This window comes from Cynara cardunculus (assembly GCF_001531365.2).
Source record: "Cynara cardunculus var. scolymus isolate 2C chromosome LG 17, CcrdV1, whole genome shotgun sequence".
Taxonomy (NCBI): domain Eukaryota; kingdom Viridiplantae; phylum Streptophyta; class Magnoliopsida; order Asterales; family Asteraceae; genus Cynara; species Cynara cardunculus.
The window spans coordinates 1,527,128-1,548,438 of NC_037544.1; the positions used below are offsets into that span (position 1 = coordinate 1,527,128).

Sequence of the window (21,311 nt, forward strand, 5' to 3'; positions counted from 1 at the left end):
TCTTTTGGGTATGTGGACACTTGGACCTTGATTCAACTTGTATAAGGCAGAAGCAGGTCATAAATAGTTAAACCCTCTTCAAACATTTTGTTTCGTGGTTCTTTTGGTAAGGTTGGGTTCTCGTGAGACCAATCTGTTTTCGTGACACCCACGAGACCATAAAAATAACACTTAACTTTCACAGCATAACAGCGCGAAAGGCACGAAAAACACGGCAGTGTTATTTTGTGGTCTCACAAAATCAGGCTGGTCTCACGTTATCTCCAAAGTCTTTGGTAACTATAAAATTAAATAATGCCAACAGCACAAATAATTTAAGGCAAAAATGGAGATATGGAATGCAGAAATGGAGTAATAGAAAGACATGGGGGTTGCACAAATTGTGGGAGCTTTTGCAAATGGTATTCACCCCCTTTCAATTTCTTTATGAAGTATGACAAGCTTTTTTGTCTGAAACAAGCATCAATCACAAAAGTTACAAAACAATTGATATAACAAAACGAGATTTCAACTGGATTTCCTGGAGCAATGTCATCGAAAGACCATACCATCCATGCCAAGTGGCCTCTTCTTTAATCTGAACGAACAAAACATGGATGAAATTGAAGAACAATCCATTAACCCAACTTGAACAGAAAAAAGGGTAATCTGATCACATCCATAACGATGTCCATCAATCATCAATTCATCATTGCCAACGAAGGGTGAATGATCAAAACTATTTCCAGTCCTTTTTTGTAACATTTCACCATGATCTCCAACTCTGTCTGATCTAAATTGGTCTAAAGGATCTGAATGAAATGGCGTCATCGATCTCCGTTCTAGCTTTACTGTTGGATCTTTCCGATGAACATACTGTATCGTCCTGCATCATATTTGACTTCCAATTAGTTACACGATTTTTGTTACTGAATCAACACCTTTTCTGAGAAAAATAAGAAATACGAACTTCAGAATCGATATAAGCATCCAATCGTTCTCGTTTAGTTCCGGATCTAGTATCATCAGATGACAATCTGCTTGAAGAAAATTCCTCACTACTCGAAGAAGCGGTGATAGGTGCCGACGCCACAATCGACCACGGAACCACCTGATTTTCTGCATCCTCATCCTCATCCTCATCGACATCCTCTCCCTCACTCTCATCACTGTGTTCCGTATCGTCATCATCCGTCTCTCCATATCCCTCCTCGCGTAGATCATCGTGCACAACACAATTATCCTCTAAGCCATCGTTTCCACGGTGACTAGTCCCTCCTTCCATCAACACCCGCCGTTGAGACGAGTCTTCGTCAAGACAATTAACACATACGGAGGCGGTACGGCCGAGATTGAGGCCGGAAGCGTTCCAAGGAGTTGGAGATTGACATTTATGGCAGAGGAGGGTTCGGGAGTGCTTGGCGACGAGAAAATTGGCGGAGTGAACGTTTTGATCGCAGTCGTAACAGAGGCTTGCGTTATCGGATTGGCAGTACATCCGAGCTACGTTGGTGCACAACTCACACCTCTTCATTCCTTCTGGTTTTCCGGTATCGGAGTTTTGGTTTTCCGGTATAAGAGTTTTGGTTTTCCGGCGATCCCTCGATTCTTTTTATAAGCACCGTATTCACAATATTCTCCACTTTTGCATTTTTCACGGGTGTTTGCCTGTTTGGACGTGTATCATTTTATAATGCTTTCCTAAAATGGGTTGTTTTTATTTTTTAGAATTAATAATAGTTACATTTGAGGGGAAAAAAAAGAGTAAAATACAATTTTGGTCCCTGTGGTTTGTAAAAATAATAATTTTCATCCCTGTAGTTTATGAATTACAAAATGACCATCATGGTTTGAAAAAGAAATCCTAATTTGGTCCTTTTTTCTAACGGTTGTTAAAGAATTCCGATAAATGAGGGACATTTTCATCCTTTCAACGATTTTTTCTCTTTTACCCAATCAAAATTTTATGATTTTGGTTATTGTGGTTTTTGATTGAGTAAAAGACAAAGAAAATGATAAAAGAACGAAAATACCCCTCATTTAACGGAATTTTTTAATGGACGTTAGAGGAAGGGACCAAATTTGTATATTTTTGCAAACTAGTGATATCTTATACTTTCGAAACTGAAAGGACAAAGAAATAGTTTTTTTTTACATACCACATGGACCAAAAGTTTATATTAACTAGCTCCATGCATCTCCCTCTTATTTGCTCACCAACATCTTTTCTCGTGTCTTACTGTTGATCACAACAAAAAAATCTTCATTTCGCTTGTTGGTGAGTCAACCCCTGAATTAAAAACCCACAGACAAAAACGATCGGTATCCCCATCTCTCGCTTGAAAAATCAACAAACAACGGTGAAAGAATCAGTGGCTCATTCCACCTAAAACACAACAAAACCACTGTATCCCGCCCCTTTCACCTTAACCAAAACCCCACTTGCAAAGGAAATAAATTTAATGATTCTATTCGACTGAAATCATGTGTCTATGTCTTGGTGCGTAATTTCGAAAAATATGTGCAAACAACGAAGTTCCGTATTCCATAATAAATGAAGTTAAAGGACTAACTTTATAGAATCATCAAACCATAGGGACCAACTCCGTAATTAACTATAAATTGAAATGTAGATGATAGAGACGACAACGGTTTGGTGGGTGGCCGCGGTCTAATTAAGATTTTGCTTTCAAAGTTGTTGAGCTTACTTGGCCTTCTCTTGTCCACTAAAACCTTATAAGCCACGTGCTTCCCACCTCCTTCAAACATCCACCTTTTATTTATTCATTATATTATATTATCCTCCGTTATTTTATTATATTATCATTTATGATGAATCAATTTAATATGGATCATAGCCGTATATTATTTATCATAAATGTTGTATTATTCATCATAAAATATTTTATGAATTTTATATTTATTATTTATACTGAATGTCATTTGTCATTCATTATGAATATGGATGATAGGAACATGTAATTTATGTATCTTTTGTTTAATTGTAGTTTCTTATATGAAGTTGTTTTTAAATAAAAGTAATATGTTTTATAGAATGATTATGTTTTTTATGTTATTTATTTGATGTTTAGTAATTAGAAGATAGAGCGGGTTTAAACGAGAACGCTCGTGTTTTATAAAAAAAATGCTTATCGGTCTTTAGATTGATTTATCCATAATAAAAATCACAATAAATTAGTATACAATAAGATTGTTCGGATTTGAAATTCTAGAATTTAGTTGAAATATTTCAAACATAAGATTTTGAAATCCTTAGAGGTGCTCTGGATTTCATGAGATTTCGTAAGATTGTATACAATAAGGTTTTAGAAAATTTTAAAAAACATTTGTTTTGTAATAATCGATTAATAAAAATGTAATTCAATTATTTTTATATTTATTTATAATTTTTTTCTATAAATTATTTATAAATAATGGAATCCAATTTACATTTCAGTTCCTATAAACCAAACACAACAATGATTTCTACAAATAGACTCTTAGGACCCGTTTCGTTTGTATAATTGTTTTTGAGGGATTTAGATTTTATGGAAGGATTTGGATTGAAATAAACTTGAAATCATTAATGCGTTTGGTTTGTAGGATTTGAAATGGAATTGGATTCCATTATTTATAAATAATTTATACAAAACACTATAAATAATTACAAAAATAATTAAATTACATTTTTATTAATCAATTATTATAAAATAAAACTTTAATTCATACTAATATTGTGAAGAAGAAAAACTAGATATTTTTTAGGGAAAAGTACAATAAAAACCAATGAACTTTCTTGTTTGGAATGATTAAGTCCTTGAACTTTTTTTTGGAACAAATAAGTCCTTGAACTTTCCAAAACATGTTAAATAAGTCATTGGACAATTTTTTGGCACAAATAAGTCCTTGGACAATTTTTTGGCACAAATAAGTCCTTGGACATTCCAAAATATATTAAATAAGTCCTTAAACATTCCAAAATTTTTTAAATAAGTCCTTGAACTATTTTTGGAACAAATAAGTCATTGAACAATCCAAAACATGTTAAATAACTTCTTGAACTTTTATAAAACATGTTGGATACATTCTAATGACTTGTACAACTAGTTAAAATGGTAATTATTTTTTTGTAAATGTAAGTACTTTTTTGTTATATTTGTTTAATTTTATAGATCTAAATACTTTTTGGTTCAAAAAATATTTAGGGGCTTAATCGTTCAAAATATGAATGTTCATTGGGTTTTTTCCGGATTTTTTTCACTATTTTACCACTTTATTTTTTTCAAAAAGTTATTTAACATGTTTTGGATTGTTCAAGGATTTATTTGTTCCAAAAATTGTCCAAGGACTTATTTAACATTTTTTGAAATGTTCAAGGACTTATTTGTTCCAAAAATTGTCCAATGACTTATTTAACATATTTTGGAATGTTCAAGGACATATTTAACATGTTTTGGAAAGTTCAAGGACTTATTTGTTCMAAAAAAAAGTTCAAGGACTTAATCATTCCAAACAAGAAAGTTCATTGGTTTTTATTGTACTTTTCCCTATTTTTTATAGTCAAATTATGACACCATTTGAACTTTTTTGGTCCGCCTCTGATTCAAAGACCCTGTTTCATATGACACACTGAAACACCCTCAAACACATGACTGATCATGGACGTTCTAATCTTTTTAGAGGTCATGTTACATATAAAACTTTTGATTGTACTGTAAAATGAGATAACAATGATACATATATACAAATTACATATGTGATGATAAAAGACATATTACTTTTGTCTTCTAATAAAAATTAAAGAAAACATTAAAATAAGCTATATTTTTACATGAAAGGCCATAAACAGTATAAAATTAAACCTTATTTAAAATCACACATTTAACATGTTAAAAGACGAATAACTGATGTTAAATTATCTTGAATTTGGTGGGATCAATTCCAATCCAATATAGAACAAAAAAGGATAAGGCATGATGTGATTGAGATTAGAAGGCAGACAATGGGGGAACCCCGTGGCCAAATGAACGGCTAAACGACACCGTATGTTAAATAAAATCACAAGGTTGAATGGCCATGGTTCCTTTTGACAACTGGTGGAACCCACGTGACATTTTAGTCCCAAATCGCTGCCGGTGATTCATATTACCAAGTAGGGGACTGCCCACGTGACCGCATATGATTATTTGATTACGTGGCACTCTAAGTTTAGATTTTAGGATTCATTGTTTGCGTAGGTGGAAATGCCACGTGGGGGTGTCCATGCTGATGTGGCAGTGGATAGGAATGGGCGTGGATCTCGTGTGGTGTGGTGCACTGCATCTGGGTTATCGTATTGTTTAAGCAAATGTAAGGGGGGCGGGGCCACGGTGAGTGCATGTGCATCTCCCCTTCGTGAGGTCGTTTTTCAACACCAAAGTAGAGATAACATAATTCAAAATGAATCATCACTTCATGAGTTGTTGTCGGGTTTTTATCCGATTTCGTTTTACATAAAAAATGTATGTATAAAAATAATTTAAGTGTCTGTTTGTTAGCAGTTTAATAAGATTAATGAGATTTACAACTTATTCGACGAGCGATATATAATTATCTGTAATTGTCTGATAGTGGCTTAATAATACAAAAAATGGCTTATTCGGTAAACTTTTAAAGATGAGTTTTATGCAGAAAGCAAAAAAAAAAAAAATAATCATTTGAACTTGCCTATCCCAAAAAAAAAAAATGCTAATTTTATCTATGAAAAAACTTTTAGAAACAAAAATATTCCAATTTATACAGATGGATTAATCTACACATACAATTTTATTGATACGAGACTTAATGAAAAATCAACTAAACAACCCTTAAATCCGTCTTGATTCAAGAAAGATACAGTTGCAACTCAAGAATCTACATCGATCCCAAATAATTTGTATATATGAACAAATCTTTTTTTTGATTAACCTGAATATTTAACCCGTTATATGAGCCGACTAATCCCAAGACGACTACATGCTTTCTAGGTAAAACGTAATACAACCCTTTATTTTGTTTTCTGAATTTTTTTTTGATTAATCTGGATATCCAACACGCTATGCAAGCCGACTAATCTCAGGACGACCACCTGTTTTGCAGATAGCCCGGAGTCACCGCATTTGAACCTCCGTGACCACAAGGGGATTTTTATTCCTCCTTGGATTTTAATTAATTATTTGGATAGATGAGGGATTGATATGGATTTCGTTTTATATCTCTGATGTACAAATAAAGAAAAACTCTAGATCGCTGCCTCAAAAAATGTAGAATAGCCACGAAAGTGTGGATCTTTTTTAAATCCAGCAAGTAAGGTTTCAAATCATCCGAGTGGATGTTTCACATCGAACCCAGTTTCAAGCTAAAAAAACCATAAATTTTGTAACAACATAATTCAAACCCAAGCTTTTTCTAACTACGCGAACCACTGCTCAGTAGCCTTAAACTAAGTCACTTGCTGTTTGGCAGTTGCTGAATGGTTTGGTGCAGAATGGCTAAGTGGTCAGAATGGTTAAGAGGGTCAGAATGGTTAAGTCCTGAATGAAATATTGTTGTTTGGTAAATGTTAACAAATTACCCTTTTAACCCTGTATGCTTTGGTCCTGTTTTTTTATTGAACTAACAGATACCAAAAAAGAAATTAGGGTTTCACTTCAACCCAAATCGAGATCAAATCCAAATCGAGATCAAATCCAAAAAGAAATTAGGGTTTCACTTCAACCCAAATCGAGATCAAATCCAAATCGAGATCAAATCCAAAAAGAAATTAGGGTTTCACTTCAACCCAAATCGAGATCAAATCCAGTCGATCTCCTCTCCCATCCGGTTTCTGTTTTCATTTCGATCTCCCTCCTTTCCAGTTCTTTCCCTCGATTTCGTCCCTGTGATTCGAACATGTGATTCGTCGCTGGTTGCTACCACTTGGTTCGCTCCTCATATCTGGTTTCGGAGAAGACGGCGCCTTTCTGGATAAGGATTTGATGGCGACCGGCGAAGCTGTGGAGGTGACCGGCGATGGCGATGGCAACCGGCGATGGTGACCGGTAGTAGCTGTGGAGGTGACCGGCGAAGCTGGCGATGGTGGCCGGTAGTTCTGCTGCGTGAAGAGACGAGATGGGAAGAAGGGTGGGAAGGGTAAAATTGGAAAAAGAACGGTCTGAATGGTTGAGTGAGGTAGTAAATGCAAAATGGTTAAGAGGTTATTGTAACCATTAAGAGGGTTGTTTTTTTTTGCCAAACAGACCTAACCTCTTACCGATTAAGAGGTTGGCTCTTAATGTAACCATTAAGAGCCAAACAAACAGCCCCTAAACCTTTGTTACAATATTATTTATAAGAAATAGAGGGGTACAAGATGAAACGTTACGTGACACCTTTTAAACACGTAAAAGTTTTCCCAATAAAAATAGCATTATGGTGGATTTGGTATGATACCGAGTTTTTTTTCTTTCAAATACTGAATATCAACTAATTGTAATTGGTATGCAAAATCTTATATCATGTACCAACCAACTGGGTACCATTTTTTTTTTCCCGGTTGGTACTATCTTTTTTGTAACAATTTCAAGTTACATATATAAAAAGTTACAATTTTGTTCAGATTTGGGTGACATAATGAGTTTGCATTTAACACATGTCAATGATTAAGAGTTCTTTAGTTGCAAGGCATAAATTTTGTAAACATACAAATGTCAAATAAAAACAGCTAAAGTTATGATGTTTGATACCAACACATCAAAAAATATAAAAATTGTAAATAATTTAATAAGTCAGCTTCATGATATTATCATAATATTTTATTAATATTATCATAATATTAATAAAACATGATTAAAATGGTAAACTGATAATAAACAGTTTTTTATAAATCAGAAAAGATTAATTTATCAAAAACTGCTTATTATCGATTTGACACTGGTATAAACAGTTTTATTTTTCCTCTTCCAAACACTAACATTTAACTTATCACTAGTATCAGACTTAAATAAGTCAAAAAAAACACCTAAAATAAACAATTTCAAACAGCCGCGAAATCTCTTCACTTATTATATACATCTCTAATTTTTATTCTTGTTAGTCGTTTAATTGATTGGATTAACAAAGTATACTCGAATTGGAACGGAACCCAACCCGAGCTTCAATTATTTGATAACTCCATTTGAATTTGAGCTCCAATTTTTCGATAACCTCCAAAATTCAGTCATCGATCTTATCCCCAAATCTGAATTCAACAGAAATTGAACCACAAATAACGACACACACTATGGGCAATGCAAAAAACAGGTGATCTACTGACTGCGATTCTTCATTCTTCCATCTGTTTGGATTTTGCACTTTTGAAATCATGAATTTTGTTCATCGATGATTGATTCTGCTGCATTTACCATTTGAATCATTGAAGCATGGGGAGAGTTATTTTGATGTAAGCTAGAATATAAACCATCAACCATTGGATCTTTTAGGGTTGATTTCGATTGATCAAATGGATGCTTATTTGAAACTATTGTGGATCTATAGAATTTATAGAAAACATTAAACCCTAAAATGAGACTTCATTGTCATCAGGTTAATTTTGTTCTTCGAAATATGAATTTGTACATGCATTTGGCACCAACAAACGGAATTGCTTCAGTCAATTTACGTGTATGTATGATATATGATGCTACATTTTGCACGGATTGTTGAATCAAATTGTTCAATTGTAAATATTATGTGTGTGCTGGCTGATGAGATGCTAGAAATTAGAGATGGTGACCTAGAGTAAGTATTGAAAGTCAATATACATGTAGAATCTGTTGTGTGCAAACAATGTAAACCATATAAGGGGCAGGTCCCATTAGGAACTTAAAATTGATTAGGAACCCGAGAATCGTCTACAGCGCAACGTGAGAGACACTTATTAGAAACATGGACGTGTTAATTGTCATCGTGTGATTCCTTATGAATAACACGTTCATATTCATCATGAATGTGCAATTCATGATGAATACCACTTGCATATTCATCATCTTGAAGAGAGACAGGTGGTGTGCTGTGGGAACCTGCCCCTTATGTGGTCCACATTGTTTGCACACAACAGATTCTACATGTAGATTAATTTTGTATCCTTTTTCTATATCACCATCTCTACTTTCTAGTATCTCATTAAGCGGCACACCTATAATATTTACAGTTGAACAATCCGATTCAGTAATCTTTGCAAAATGTAGCATCATATATAATACATAATACAAAATTCTCTTCCTACATATCCCAAATGCATGAACTCGATTTTCTTCTGAATTTATCTACCTTCTACTGCTGTTATTGTCACCAAGTTTCTGGAAAAGTAGTTTTCTTCACCAAATGACATGTCTGTTTCCATGAAGTCTCCTTCTAAGAAAAATCCTGGTTGTTTAGGTGGAGGCAATGTCACACCATCATTGCATAACATGAGAACTACTGAAGACATTGTTGGCCTGTCTTTAGGGAACTTTTGCGTGCACAATAACGCCACTTGGATGAACTTTAACATTTGAGATTCTACAAATGATTCCTCTAAAACTGAATCAGCTAGCTGTAAGGCCTTCCCTTCATACCATAGCAACCATGCCTGAAAGATTGTGATACATATAGTTGTTAGAGAGGGAAGCATCTCCCATAGATTCTCCAAAATGGAGAAAATGAGGACTTTGGAGTTTTTAATCTATTGTTTTTTCTCCCAATAGATTCTCTAAGAGCATCTCCAACAGATTCTCCAAAACGGAGATTTTGGGGATTTTTGCTCCAACATATTCCCCAAAACCTTCTCCAAAATGGAGAAAATTGGAGAGAGAGAGGGGGTGAAATTCTCCAAATTTCGAGAACTGTAAAAAAATGATTACTATGAAAATATTTTTTGTTCTTCATACCAATGAGAATTCTTGAAACTAAATGTATATGAGAGAGAAATAATATTTTATGAAGGATATTGAATATTTTAATAATATAATTCATATTGTAATATCCAAAATGGAGAACCTTTTGGAGATGGATATAAATTTTCTTTGGAGATTTTCATTTTTGATTCTCCATTTTGGAGAATCTTTTGAAGATGATCTAAAACTTTCCCCAAAATAGAGAAAGTAGGAGAGAGAGAGTGTTTTAATATTTCCACCAATGAAGGTGAATGTATTATCATTTTATAAAAAGTTTATTTGAAAGTTTATTTGGATATTAAGTCCATTGAATATCTTAACAATTAAATTTATGTTGAGATCTTCAAAATGGAGAAACTGTTGGAGAAGAATGTATTTTTTTGGAGATGTCAACTTTTGCTTCTCCATTTTGGAGAAAATTATATAGAATCTGTTGGAGATACTTACATGTCCCAAAAGGCTATCGTGGTGCTCAGAATTACGGTACTTTGTAACTTTTTTCCCGCTTAATATCTCCAGCAAAAGCACACCGAAACTGAAGACATCCGACTTCACTGAAAAGTTCCCATGAATGGCATATTCTGGAGACATATATCCACTGCACGTATTGAAACAGTTAGGTTGATATAAAGACCTGGAGGTGTATCTGTTTGGGCCGGCAATGGGTAGGGTATGGGTAGGGTAAGGGTTGTTCCGTTACCCTAGCAGGTAAAGAAACAGGTAATTACCCATCTCATAGAACTCTTATCCAACCCTACCAATTAAAATGTCGGGTAAACGGGTAATGGATAAGTGGATAAATTTTCGAGTGCATAGTGGATCTGGTCCATATATCTTAATATTTATTTACTAGGGTTCTTATGATATTTATTGTGGATTTGGTATTTGTAGTATTCAATTTGTCTTGGTGTAGTCCTTTCGACTAATGCTTCCTCTAAATCAAGGATCATTTTAGTTCTTTACTCATACCCTTATCTAACTGGTCGAAACATAACAGGAAATGGGTTTACCCTTAACCCATTGTCAGCTATAGTATCTGTGATACATGGGTGTGACACTTACTATGTTCCAATAACATGCTTTGTTTTTCCTTCGCCATGATCTCCTCCGAAAATTCTTGCTATGCCGAAGTCCGAGATCTTGGGATTCAGGTCACTGTCTAACAAAATGTTGCTGGCTTTAAGATCTCTATGTATAATTAGCAATCTTGAGTCATGGTGAAGATATGAAAGTCCCTTTGCAATACCAAGAATTATTTCGCACCGATTTTTCCAGGGAAGTAATGATTTTCTGTCGTCGTCTGCATGGCATTTTCATCCATAGCAAGTCAATATCAGTTAAGACGAGGGATCGTGTGAGAATAAGAGTTATGGTTAGAAACGCGAGAACATTTCTGAGCCTTTGGATGAGTTGGCTTTTTTATCTAACTTAATTTTTTTCAACCACTTTCAGTACCTTCAATTACATTCATCTACCTTCAATTAGATTCAATTACCTTGAACTACATTCATCTGCCTTCATTTTCAAATTTATCTTCACTTCTATGTCACTTTCATGAACTTTTTACATACATTAAATCACTTTCACAAGCATGAATTTGTTGAACTTTAGGTCATGGTGAATAAAAAAGTAAGTAAAGGTAGTGAATGTAGATGAAGGTTTCGTTCTCACCTTCCCACCATAGCTCTTTTTCTCACCGGAACCCGAACCTATCAACTAAAATATGCATATGGAGAATCTCTATATTTCGAGTCACAGATTTTGTTTGACTGACCGAAAATGAAGTAGTCGAGACTTCTGTTAGGCAAATACTCATATGCCAACATCCTCTCATCTCCCTCTAGGCAATAACCTAGAACCCGAACAAGATTTCTATGCTGAAGTTTTGAAATTAGATGGATTTCATTCTTGAACTCTTCAAGACCCTGTCCTGAATTCTTGGACAGTCTCTTCACTGCTATCTCTTGTCCTGTGATTAACCTGCCCTGCAATTGTTGAGCTGGACTGTCACAATTTGTTTTAGGAAAGCGGATGGTACCTCTGGCAAATTTATACTGTCACAACTCACGATCTTGTCATGCTTCCTAAGACAAATGCTAGTAATTATAAGCAGATGCATGACTAAAATTTAGGATATTGACCAAAATAGCTAATCTTCTCAACTAAATTCACTTTTTAGCCACTTTTGGCATCAAATTTCTATTTTAGCCAAACTTATAGAGCCTATTTTCCAATTAAAAGAATTATTTAATTCTTTACGCAAATGGGAATGGGGATCCTTAAGCAAATTATGCGAATTTGCGTAAAGATTTTCTTTTTCCCTTTTTTAAGCTGAAAATAAGATTTATGCAAATGCGTAAGGCATTTGCATAAACTCTTGGCTAAATTGGGAATTTGATTGAAAAAATTACTAAAAAGTGAATTTGGTTGGGGAGATTGGCTATTTTGGTCAATTTGCCCTAAAATTTCCGCGTATCCAGAGGCACATTTCCACCCTTTTTTAATTGTTTGATATGACTATGACAGAAGTGTTCCCTTTAACTTCAATCTTGTTGGGAGTCCCACATTAGCTAGACTTGGACCAATTCTCCTGTATATATGTTGAACCTCCCCTTTCTCCTCAGGGCTCTTTTGGAGGGTGATATGGGGATTTCACATATTCTCACAAATATGACAAATAGACTTATGACCTTTTCTTATTTTCACTGCGTCAATCGTTTGAAATTCTGCATATCATCTAGGCATTGATCTTAACTTAGAGGGAAAGAATATTTCTGTTGGCTTAATGCTTTATACCATGATCTAATACAGTGTTGTAGGTATAAATACTCCAAATTCATGTTGATTCTATGGGAAAACAATAGTACATGAGTGCTATAAGATGCAAGTCTTTGGGATTACCTTGTAAACTGGACCAAATCCACCCTCCCCAAGCTTAAAATCGACAGAAAAGTTGTTTGTAGCTTCAAGGAATGTAGATAGATTGAACGATGGTAGTTCCAACTCTTCATTCTGGTTCTCATTCTCGTACACTTGTTCTAGGTATCCTGGAATACAACCCGAACAGAATTTAAAACATCAACTTTAGACAAAAAAGAAGAAGACTAGATTGCCAATAGGAGAAGAAATGATTTGTAGCACCCCTGAACTTTCAAAAAATAGCAGTAAAGTTATAATGCCGGAAATAACACAAAAATAGAGAATCTAACCCGAAGGGTGTCGATATTACAAGATAGTGAATAAATAAATCTAAGTATTAGAGTTCTATGGAATTAGATAGAAGTCCATAGAATTCTGATACTTAGATTTATTTATTCGTTATCTTGTAATATCGACACCCTTCGGGTTAAATTCTCTATTTTACCGAGGTTTAAATTTACTGCTATTTTCTGAAAGTTTAGGGATGTTACATGATACGACAACGAGCCTTTTATCTCAATTAGTTTGGCTTGGCTAAAAAGGAAAATGATATGGAGGTGATCCCATTACCTTCTTTGCTCAATTTCCTCTTGTATGTTAGATACACCCATAGGGCTAGAATTGTTGTTATTGCAGAAAGTACAGGGATGAGTATGATTAATACTCTCTTGCTCACACCGGAGGTTCCGTTATGATTACTGCCCCCATTTATATCTGTTAAGACAGAATTGTTATTTGTAGTAAGAACCTGCATTTACAACACTACACAATAAGAAGTTGATGTTAGAATTGTTTAATTTAGACTTGCTCACGGTACGTTGAAGCATTAATACTAGACCTTGCTAACAGCAGTGTTCTAAAAAAGCTCGCCACACCAGCCGCCACGGTGCACCGTGGATCAAGACTTGTGTTTGACGCCACGTTAAGCCTGTGGCATGCCATTGCCCAATGCGTGGTTTTGTAACGCAAAATTTTATTTTTTTAACCTTTTAAGTGTCTTACATTTTTGTTTTTAGTATATAACCTACTTTAAGTTGCTTAATACAATTGTCTCATCGAGTAATAGTAGAAAACATATGTGTGTGTGTGCATATATACCAATACATGATATAAAGTTTTGTCACCATAAGTCTTGCCTTGGAAAGCATTGTGACCTCGCCGTGGCTTCTAGGACTTAAGGCTTGATCTCGTCGCCATACCATACCAAACCATTTACAACCTTGGCTAATAGTTAGGGCTGTTTGGTTGGTCTTCCATCAAGTCTTTTGTGGATAAAAATGTCTGTGTGGATTAATCTGTTTGTTTGTATAGATTACAAAAGTTTTTGTTTGGGAGAGTTTTTTCATAGATGGAAGGAGCATGTTTGGAAAAACTTGGCTTTCTGCATAAAGCTTCCTCTTAGAAGCTTACTGAATAAGCGACTTTCTATGTCATTAAGCCACTACCAAATAGTCACGTATAGCTGACCGAATAAGTTGTGAGCTCCATTAAACTCGTTAAGTTGCTAACAGACATACCCTTACTAGCATATAATATCATTACTTTATGTGGATACAAGCTTACTTATGTCTAAGGAAGCCATTCTTATATATAGGTCGTCCCCATTGTGATCAAACGCTATGATATCGATTAGGTCACCAAACCAGAGGATGCATCCTCTTCCACCCCCTCGAATGTCTGAATTTGAATAAGCTGTGCAGGAACAGTTATTCAAGCAGACCGTTTCGCATTCTTGAAGGTTCATGGTTTGGTTGAACCAAGAACCTCGTGAGTCCGGAAATTTCAAGTTTGAATACTTTCGGAACCCATCTCCACTCTTGCAATTCAATGGATTCCTTCTTTCGCACCCGCTTGACCAATCAGCCATACTCCATTCTTCCGGTTTTCTTGGTTCAAATCCGTCTATACACTCGCATAACGGAATATTGTTAATGTTGCAGCTCCCGTATGCTCCACACAATCTGTAACGTGCACAATTATCCGGTGCTGTCGAAGAATAAAAATACCAACCTTGGGCACGGTTGATCCAGTTCATACGGTTGAAGTTCCCATCAGCAGCCAATGTCATCCTTGAAATAATTGAACTGCTTTTAAGTTCATATTTATAATAGATGTCACTTTGATTCAAAACGAACTCAAATCCAAATATCGGGTTTTCTTTCAAATTAGGCATTCCAGACCACTTAAGACCATCCCAAGGTCCAAGCCGAAACTGTATAGCCTCTCCTTGCCACTGCATCCCTTGCGGGTATCCCTCCGCATTCACCTCAACTAAAAATTCACCAATCGAAGGATCATCAACACTCTTCCATTATCTCAACCGTCTCTCTATTCCCGTTACCAAATCTTTTTCTATTTTCATCCCCGGTAATTGGGTATCAGTAGGATAGTCAAAACTCTGCCAAATGGGATTTTCGGGGTTGTTGTCACCAATCACAAGATTCCCGGAATCCAAAAGCCTTGCCATTGGATTTGTTGCTGGTCTCGATGAATTTGATGACCAAATTATTGCACTGGTCGTGTTTCGGACGACCAGAGTTCCGCTAGGATCGAGTGTGAGAACACCTGATCTGTTGGCCAGTGGAGCCTCTCTGTTGGCAACCCAAACAACGGTGAACTCCGATATCTTCTTGTACCATATCCCGACATATCGGTTAGCTGACCTTCCGGGGCTGAAAAATCCGAGTCTAAAGGTCTCATCAGCTGAAACAATGGTGTCTCCATCTCTGATGGTTTGATTGACTGCAATGGTGTTTATTGCAGTTGAAGCTGTTGAGATTGATAATAGGGCAGTGCAACATAAAAATGTTTTGAGAAGGCTATTCATTGTTATTTTGTTCTTGCTATTCATAATGAATGGTTTTTACAGATCAATGATAAGTTAACAAAAATATTCATAATTAGCAGTTTCCAGGAAAAGAGGAAATTATGTTTTTCGTTGAAATTCTTATTTTCATCCGCTTTTAAAATTACGTTTTTCGGTTTTTGTGGTTTACAATTTATTGCTTTTTTCGTCTTTATGATTTATAGGTTGTTGCTGTTTTTGTCCCTCATACTTAACTGTAGGGAAAAATCTAAAAAAACCCAACAAACTATCTGATTTTGAATGATAAAACCCTTAAACTTTCAAAAACAGGTTAAATACATCATTGTAACCTGTAAAAACAAGTTAATGTGATATAAATTTGGAAAAAATTTAAAATTGAACAAACTATCTGATTTTGAATGATCAAGTCACTATTTTTTTAACAAATAAATCCTTAAAAGCTTTATTCTCTTAGACTTTTCCCATTAACAATTTATTAATTTTTTCGTTCTTGTGATTTATAGTTTGTTGCTGCTTTTGTCTCTCATACTTAATTGTAAGAGTGAACTACATGTTTCTTACATGTGGTTATATGTTTTTAGCGGTCCCTTGTCCACTTATTTTTGAAAATTTAATAGATTATGTCCATGTGGTTGCATTTTTACCACGAGTTGGGTCCTTAATGCAACCATAGGGACCAAGTTATTGATTTATTTAGAAATTGAACTCATTAAAAAACTGCAACCACAATGATGCATTCAGTTGAATTTTTGAAAGAGGGATAAAGACCGTCAAAACACCTAGTCACATGAATGAAACTTATAATTTACTCTAATTGTAATAAATTGCCTCAAGGATAGAAACAACAATTGATTATAAACTATAGGGACGAAAATCGCAATTAAGAAAGTACAAGGGCGAAAATTGAAATTTTAAATAAAGCACAAGGACGAGAATCCTAGTTTACTCTTCTAGGAATGTGAATCCAATGTTACGAGGAAGTCCGTTGAGATCTGAAGACATTGTATGATTAATATAGCTCATTGACTTAGTCGTGGGGATAGTTAGCAAACAGCATACAAATTCAAAAGGGTAGTTCTTTGACCGTTTCCCGTTATCGTTTTCTTTGACCACATATGTTGAATACGTCACAATTTCCATTTTTACAAGCTTGATAACTTGTTCGTACCTGTTCTATAAACAGACTTGTCCACTGGTCAATTGACCTAAAAATCTTTTAGGTAGGATTTGATACATAGATATGATAGAACTGCACATGACAAGTTGTCGATTTGGTGTTCGGTAAAACTAGAATTGGATAGGATGAGACTAAACAAGTTGCCCTTAAAAATTGTTTGATGATCTTATATATCATATGATAGTTATAAATAACAGAAATCAAATAAATAATTTATTTATAAATATTTTTACACAAATTTTATATACATATATAATAATATCAAATTTGACTTAACATTTTGATATACAAGAAAAAACCATGCATTCCTATTCAGCTGAAGATTACAAATTCAAAAACACATATACTGCTCTGTCTCCAACTCTGACCACACATTAGGCTCCTATTTGGGTGTAGGAATGGAGATGGGTTCTATGGGGTTTACAGAAAAAAGATATATTTATAAAGCGAGAAATTATCAAAAACTAACAAACACCCTGGTAATTATTCATTTGGACAGTATGTTTATGTGCATACGAGTAATTAAAGTTGTTTTTTGGTTTTTGTGCACGTGGTTATACCGTCCAAATGAATGATTACTAAGACGTTCCTCACTTTTTCATTTAATCGGACTCCATACATACGTACACGCACACGAAGGATCGCGTGAAGATATGAGTTAAAGTAAGAAGCATAAGAGATCTGGACCCTTGATCACTTTTAATTTCACCCCACCTCATGAATTGTGCTTGATACAGGAATTAATCGGATGCATCTCATTAGTGTTGATCTTCGGTTAGGATTGATCCAATGATGGAGATCCCTTCTCATCCAAACCCAACCCTATATATACACTATCTAGCATTCAACATTGTAACAGTGAGTTCATTGGTTGAATTTGCTCCGTATGTACTTGAAGAATAACCGGTATCTGTTGTAGCTTTTTCGTAAAAGAAACCTGGCAGCTTAGGGGGAGGCAATTTGCCATCACTCTCAAGCATTAGAATCACGGAAGACATGGTCGGCCTATCTTCTGGACGTTGTTGAACACACAACAGACTCACATGGATCAACCGTATCGCTTCTGATAAACTGATCGATTCATCTAGAGATGCTGCAACCAGTTCCAAGGATCTGCCTTCTTTATGGAGCCCCCATGCCTAATAAGAAAGAAAGAAAAACAGTAAGGCGTAATAAGTTGGCTTATTTTTTAGCTTATTGAAAACCTCCCTTTTAGTTAGCCATAAGCTAGCCTTTTAGAAAAGCTACTTCAGGTGGTGTTTCAAAAAGCTCTACTTTTTCTTTTTCCAATTATACCCCTTGTATTTTTCCAGGTAATTTTTCGTCATGTTATTTTAGGATGCGTTTGATATCCAGACAGGATGGGATAGGACAGAACAACAGAGTTTGGTAAGACATAATTGGAATGGACAGAACATATGAAATGACCAATTTAGCTCTAATGATTTGTTTATATATTTTGATTCATCTATTAAATTATAATAAAATGTATTTTTTATAATAAAATATATCATTACAAAGTTCCGTCAAAGATAATTAAAATGACACTAAAATAAAAGGTTTATGTAGTTTCCAATTGTTATTTTATATCTTCTCTATGTTATTTTTATATTACTAATATTTAATAAATTTTGAAGATGATAAAGTGAGTTTAAATGGCATAAAATACCATAAATAAATTTTAAAGAATGAACAAAATGTAAAGAGAGAGGCGTATTTGATGTTTTAGAATAGAATTAGGTTTTATTTTGAGGTTATAATGGTAAAATACATGTCTATTTCATCTTGTTCCATGGGGTGGGGGTGGAACACGACTTCTACTTTGTTCTACTATCTTCTACTATGTTCCTGTTTGTTCTACATAAAAGTCCTGCCAAACGTGAAATACTGATCTCTATTATATTATATCCTATGCAGTGTACCAAACGCACCCTTAGGTTCTTTTACATTGTCATCTAACTTATCGGTTAGTTTTACCAAACATGACTTGTTTTCAATTAGTTTGCCAAATATAGCCTAAAATATAAGAGCACACACAAAGATAGACAGCTTAATTGAAACAAAACTAACATGTCCGAGAAGGTTGTTGCTGTGTTCTTTATGGAGGAATCCTCTGTTTTTCTTCCCACTCACAATCTCCAACACCAAAACACCGAAGCTAAATACATCTGATTTTATTGAAAAGATACCATCACCTGCATACTCCGGTGCCATGTAGCCACTGCAGAAAATTTGTTGTTTAATTCAAGAAATTTTACTATATAAACACAAGTAAATTGGCCAAGTGCTAGGTATAAATGAGTTCTCACTATGTTCCAACCACTCTGTTTGTGTTTGCCTCTATCTGATTTCCTCCAAAGCTTCTGGCCAACCCGAAATCTGATATCTTCGGGATCATATCATGGTCAAGCAAAATGTTGCTGACTTTGAGATCTCGATGGATTATCCTCAGTCGAGAATCTTGATGAAGATAAACAAGTCCCCGAGCAATCCCCTTGATAATGTGAAAACGTGTAGGCCAATCTAGTATCTTACTTTGAGTTCCATCTGCAGTTTGTTTACATCTAAGTTTATGGTTTTTTAACACTCGATGTTTTCATACAGTTGATGCACGTGCTTTTAATATAAAAAAACCAAGCCAAACAAATCAAGTAAATCTTAAAACTGTATCGTCCGTGTAGGGTAAAGTGTATACCGAATATAAAGGAGTCGAGGCCTTTGTTTGGCATGTATTCATAGACCAACATTTTTTCTGCTCCTTTGATGCAGCAGCCTAGGAGCTTTACAAGATTCCGGTGTTGAAGTTTGGAAATACAGATGACTTCATTCTTGAATTCGTCGAGTCCTTGAGTTGAAGTCTTTGATAGACGCTTCACTGCTACTTCCTGTCCGTTTCCCAGTACACCCTGAAAACGATCTTTGAGGTAAGTACAGTATCTATATATAGTTTTGTTCCGGGTTCTGTTGAGGACAATCTCTTTTTGTTGGAACATGTGCATAGAAGTAATTTGTAAGCAATTTTTCTGGTATGCACATGTGCATAGAAGTAATTGTTAAGCAATTTGTTTGGTATGCACATAGGCACAACATGTGCACGTGCATAGAAACCAAGAAACAACTTCAATTACTTGTATGCACATGTGCATACTGTACAAATGAGTAATTACTAGGTGTTCCTCAAATTTTCTTTTCTTTTTTGCGGTTTTACCATGAATTTGATCCTATATAAGGAGGTTAAGGGGAAAACCCCCAAAAAATGAAAAACTGAGGAATATTTTGATAACCATTCATCTGCACGATATGCATATGTGCATACAAGTAATTTTTCCAGTATTCACATGTGTATAACATGTATACATGCAAAACCAGGAAACATCTTCAATCACTTGTATGCACATGTGCATATCATGTAGATGAATGATTATTAGGGTGTTCCTCGGTTTTTCATTTTCTTGGGGTTTTTCCCTGAAGCTCACTCTCTCTCTCTCTCTCTATATATATATATATATATATATAAATATTATATATTGCAAATCATATAGAAACTATCTAAAGGTTAGAACCCATGAAAACCATAAACAACACATACAAACTTACTTTTTGACAGTTTCTATATGATCTGGCCCTTGTATGTATATCAACCGTTGCATTTAAATGTAGAAATATTTGTTTACGCATGCCTCAATTAGTTATCCCTTTACAACTAACAAGTCATACACTCATTTATTACCTTGTAAACGGGTCCAAAACCACCTTCTCCGAGCTTATTGTTGTCTGAAAAGTTGTTGGTAGCTTTACGTAATATAGAGAAGTCAATCAGTGGTAGTTCTAGATCATCCTTTGAGTTTTCGTCGCCAGGATCATCTCCATAGGCTCCCTTTAGTGTCCCTGAGATAGAGCCAATGCCAACTGAACTATATAATCTGCATCCCGAATCAAATTGACAGATGAAACAAGACCAAAATAGAACTACCTTCTTGCTTCGCCTTCCTCTTCTTAATTCGATAAAATACGCACACAGAAAGTAGTATGATTAATAATACCGATATTATAGGGACAATAATCACTACTCGTCTCTTTACACTCGAGCTTCTACCTGTTGCTGCAATGACAATGTCGCACGTTTATCAAATCAATATATATATATATGTGTGTGTGTGTGTGTATACGTATATGTATAGAGGGGAGTTCAAATACAACCCCTCTAGATTATACAACCAATGCTACCCACATATCCACCATCCATTTTTTTCCCTTTTTTTAATTAAGGGTAATTACAACCGATAAAATAGTGCCCGTTGATGATCAAATGGACGCTCCTGATTTGGTTATAAGGATTGTAGGAATATAAATGGTTGTATAATAACCCACCTCTATGTGTGTGTGTGTGTGTGTGTATTACCGGAAGAACCAAAGATTTTTGATTTTTGAGGTGGCATGATGAGAATCGAGTATTCTCAAATGGTGGATTGTGGTTGAGTTTAAGTTGTAAGATGTG

The 21,311-nt window shown here is 34.9% G+C and overlaps 2 protein-coding genes and 1 pseudogene across 3 annotated transcripts in view; all 3 read right to left on the reverse strand.

The window, feature by feature from the left end:
- Positions 1-373: 373 nt before the first annotated feature.
- Positions 374-1,632, reverse strand: LOC112500696 (zinc finger protein CONSTANS-LIKE 4-like). The gene is made up of 2 exons (XM_025104248.1): positions 950-1,632; positions 374-865 (listed from the first exon to the last, which is right to left on the reverse strand). Exons 1-2 carry the CDS (start codon positions 1,511-1,513, stop codon positions 773-775), a joined length of 657 nt encoding a protein of 218 aa, XP_024960016.1. The 5' UTR covers positions 1,514-1,632; the 3' UTR covers positions 374-772.
- Positions 1,633-9,225: 7,593 nt separating this feature from the next.
- Positions 9,226-15,636, reverse strand: LOC112500420 (annotated as a pseudogene).
- A 1,854-nt stretch (positions 15,637-17,490) lies between these two features.
- LOC112501273 (G-type lectin S-receptor-like serine/threonine-protein kinase At4g27290) overlaps positions 17,491-21,311 on the reverse strand; it is a 6,459-nt gene continuing 2,638 nt past the window's right edge. Inside the window, exons 2-7 of one of the 2 annotated variants that reach the window (XM_025104984.1) lie at positions 20,787-20,915; positions 20,544-20,701; positions 19,509-19,719; positions 19,123-19,360; positions 18,884-19,034; positions 17,491-17,952 (exon numbers count right to left, since the gene is read on the reverse strand). In XM_025104984.1, coding sequence (XP_024960752.1) covers positions 17,647-17,952; positions 18,884-19,034; positions 19,123-19,360; positions 19,509-19,719; positions 20,544-20,701; positions 20,787-20,915 — 1,193 coding nt within the window. In that variant the 3' untranslated portion in view covers positions 17,491-17,646. Of the gene's footprint in view, positions 17,953-18,883; positions 19,035-19,122; positions 19,361-19,508; positions 19,720-20,543; positions 20,737-20,767; positions 20,916-21,311 lie in introns of both variants that reach the window. The other variant, XM_025104985.1, reaches the window with a different exon arrangement.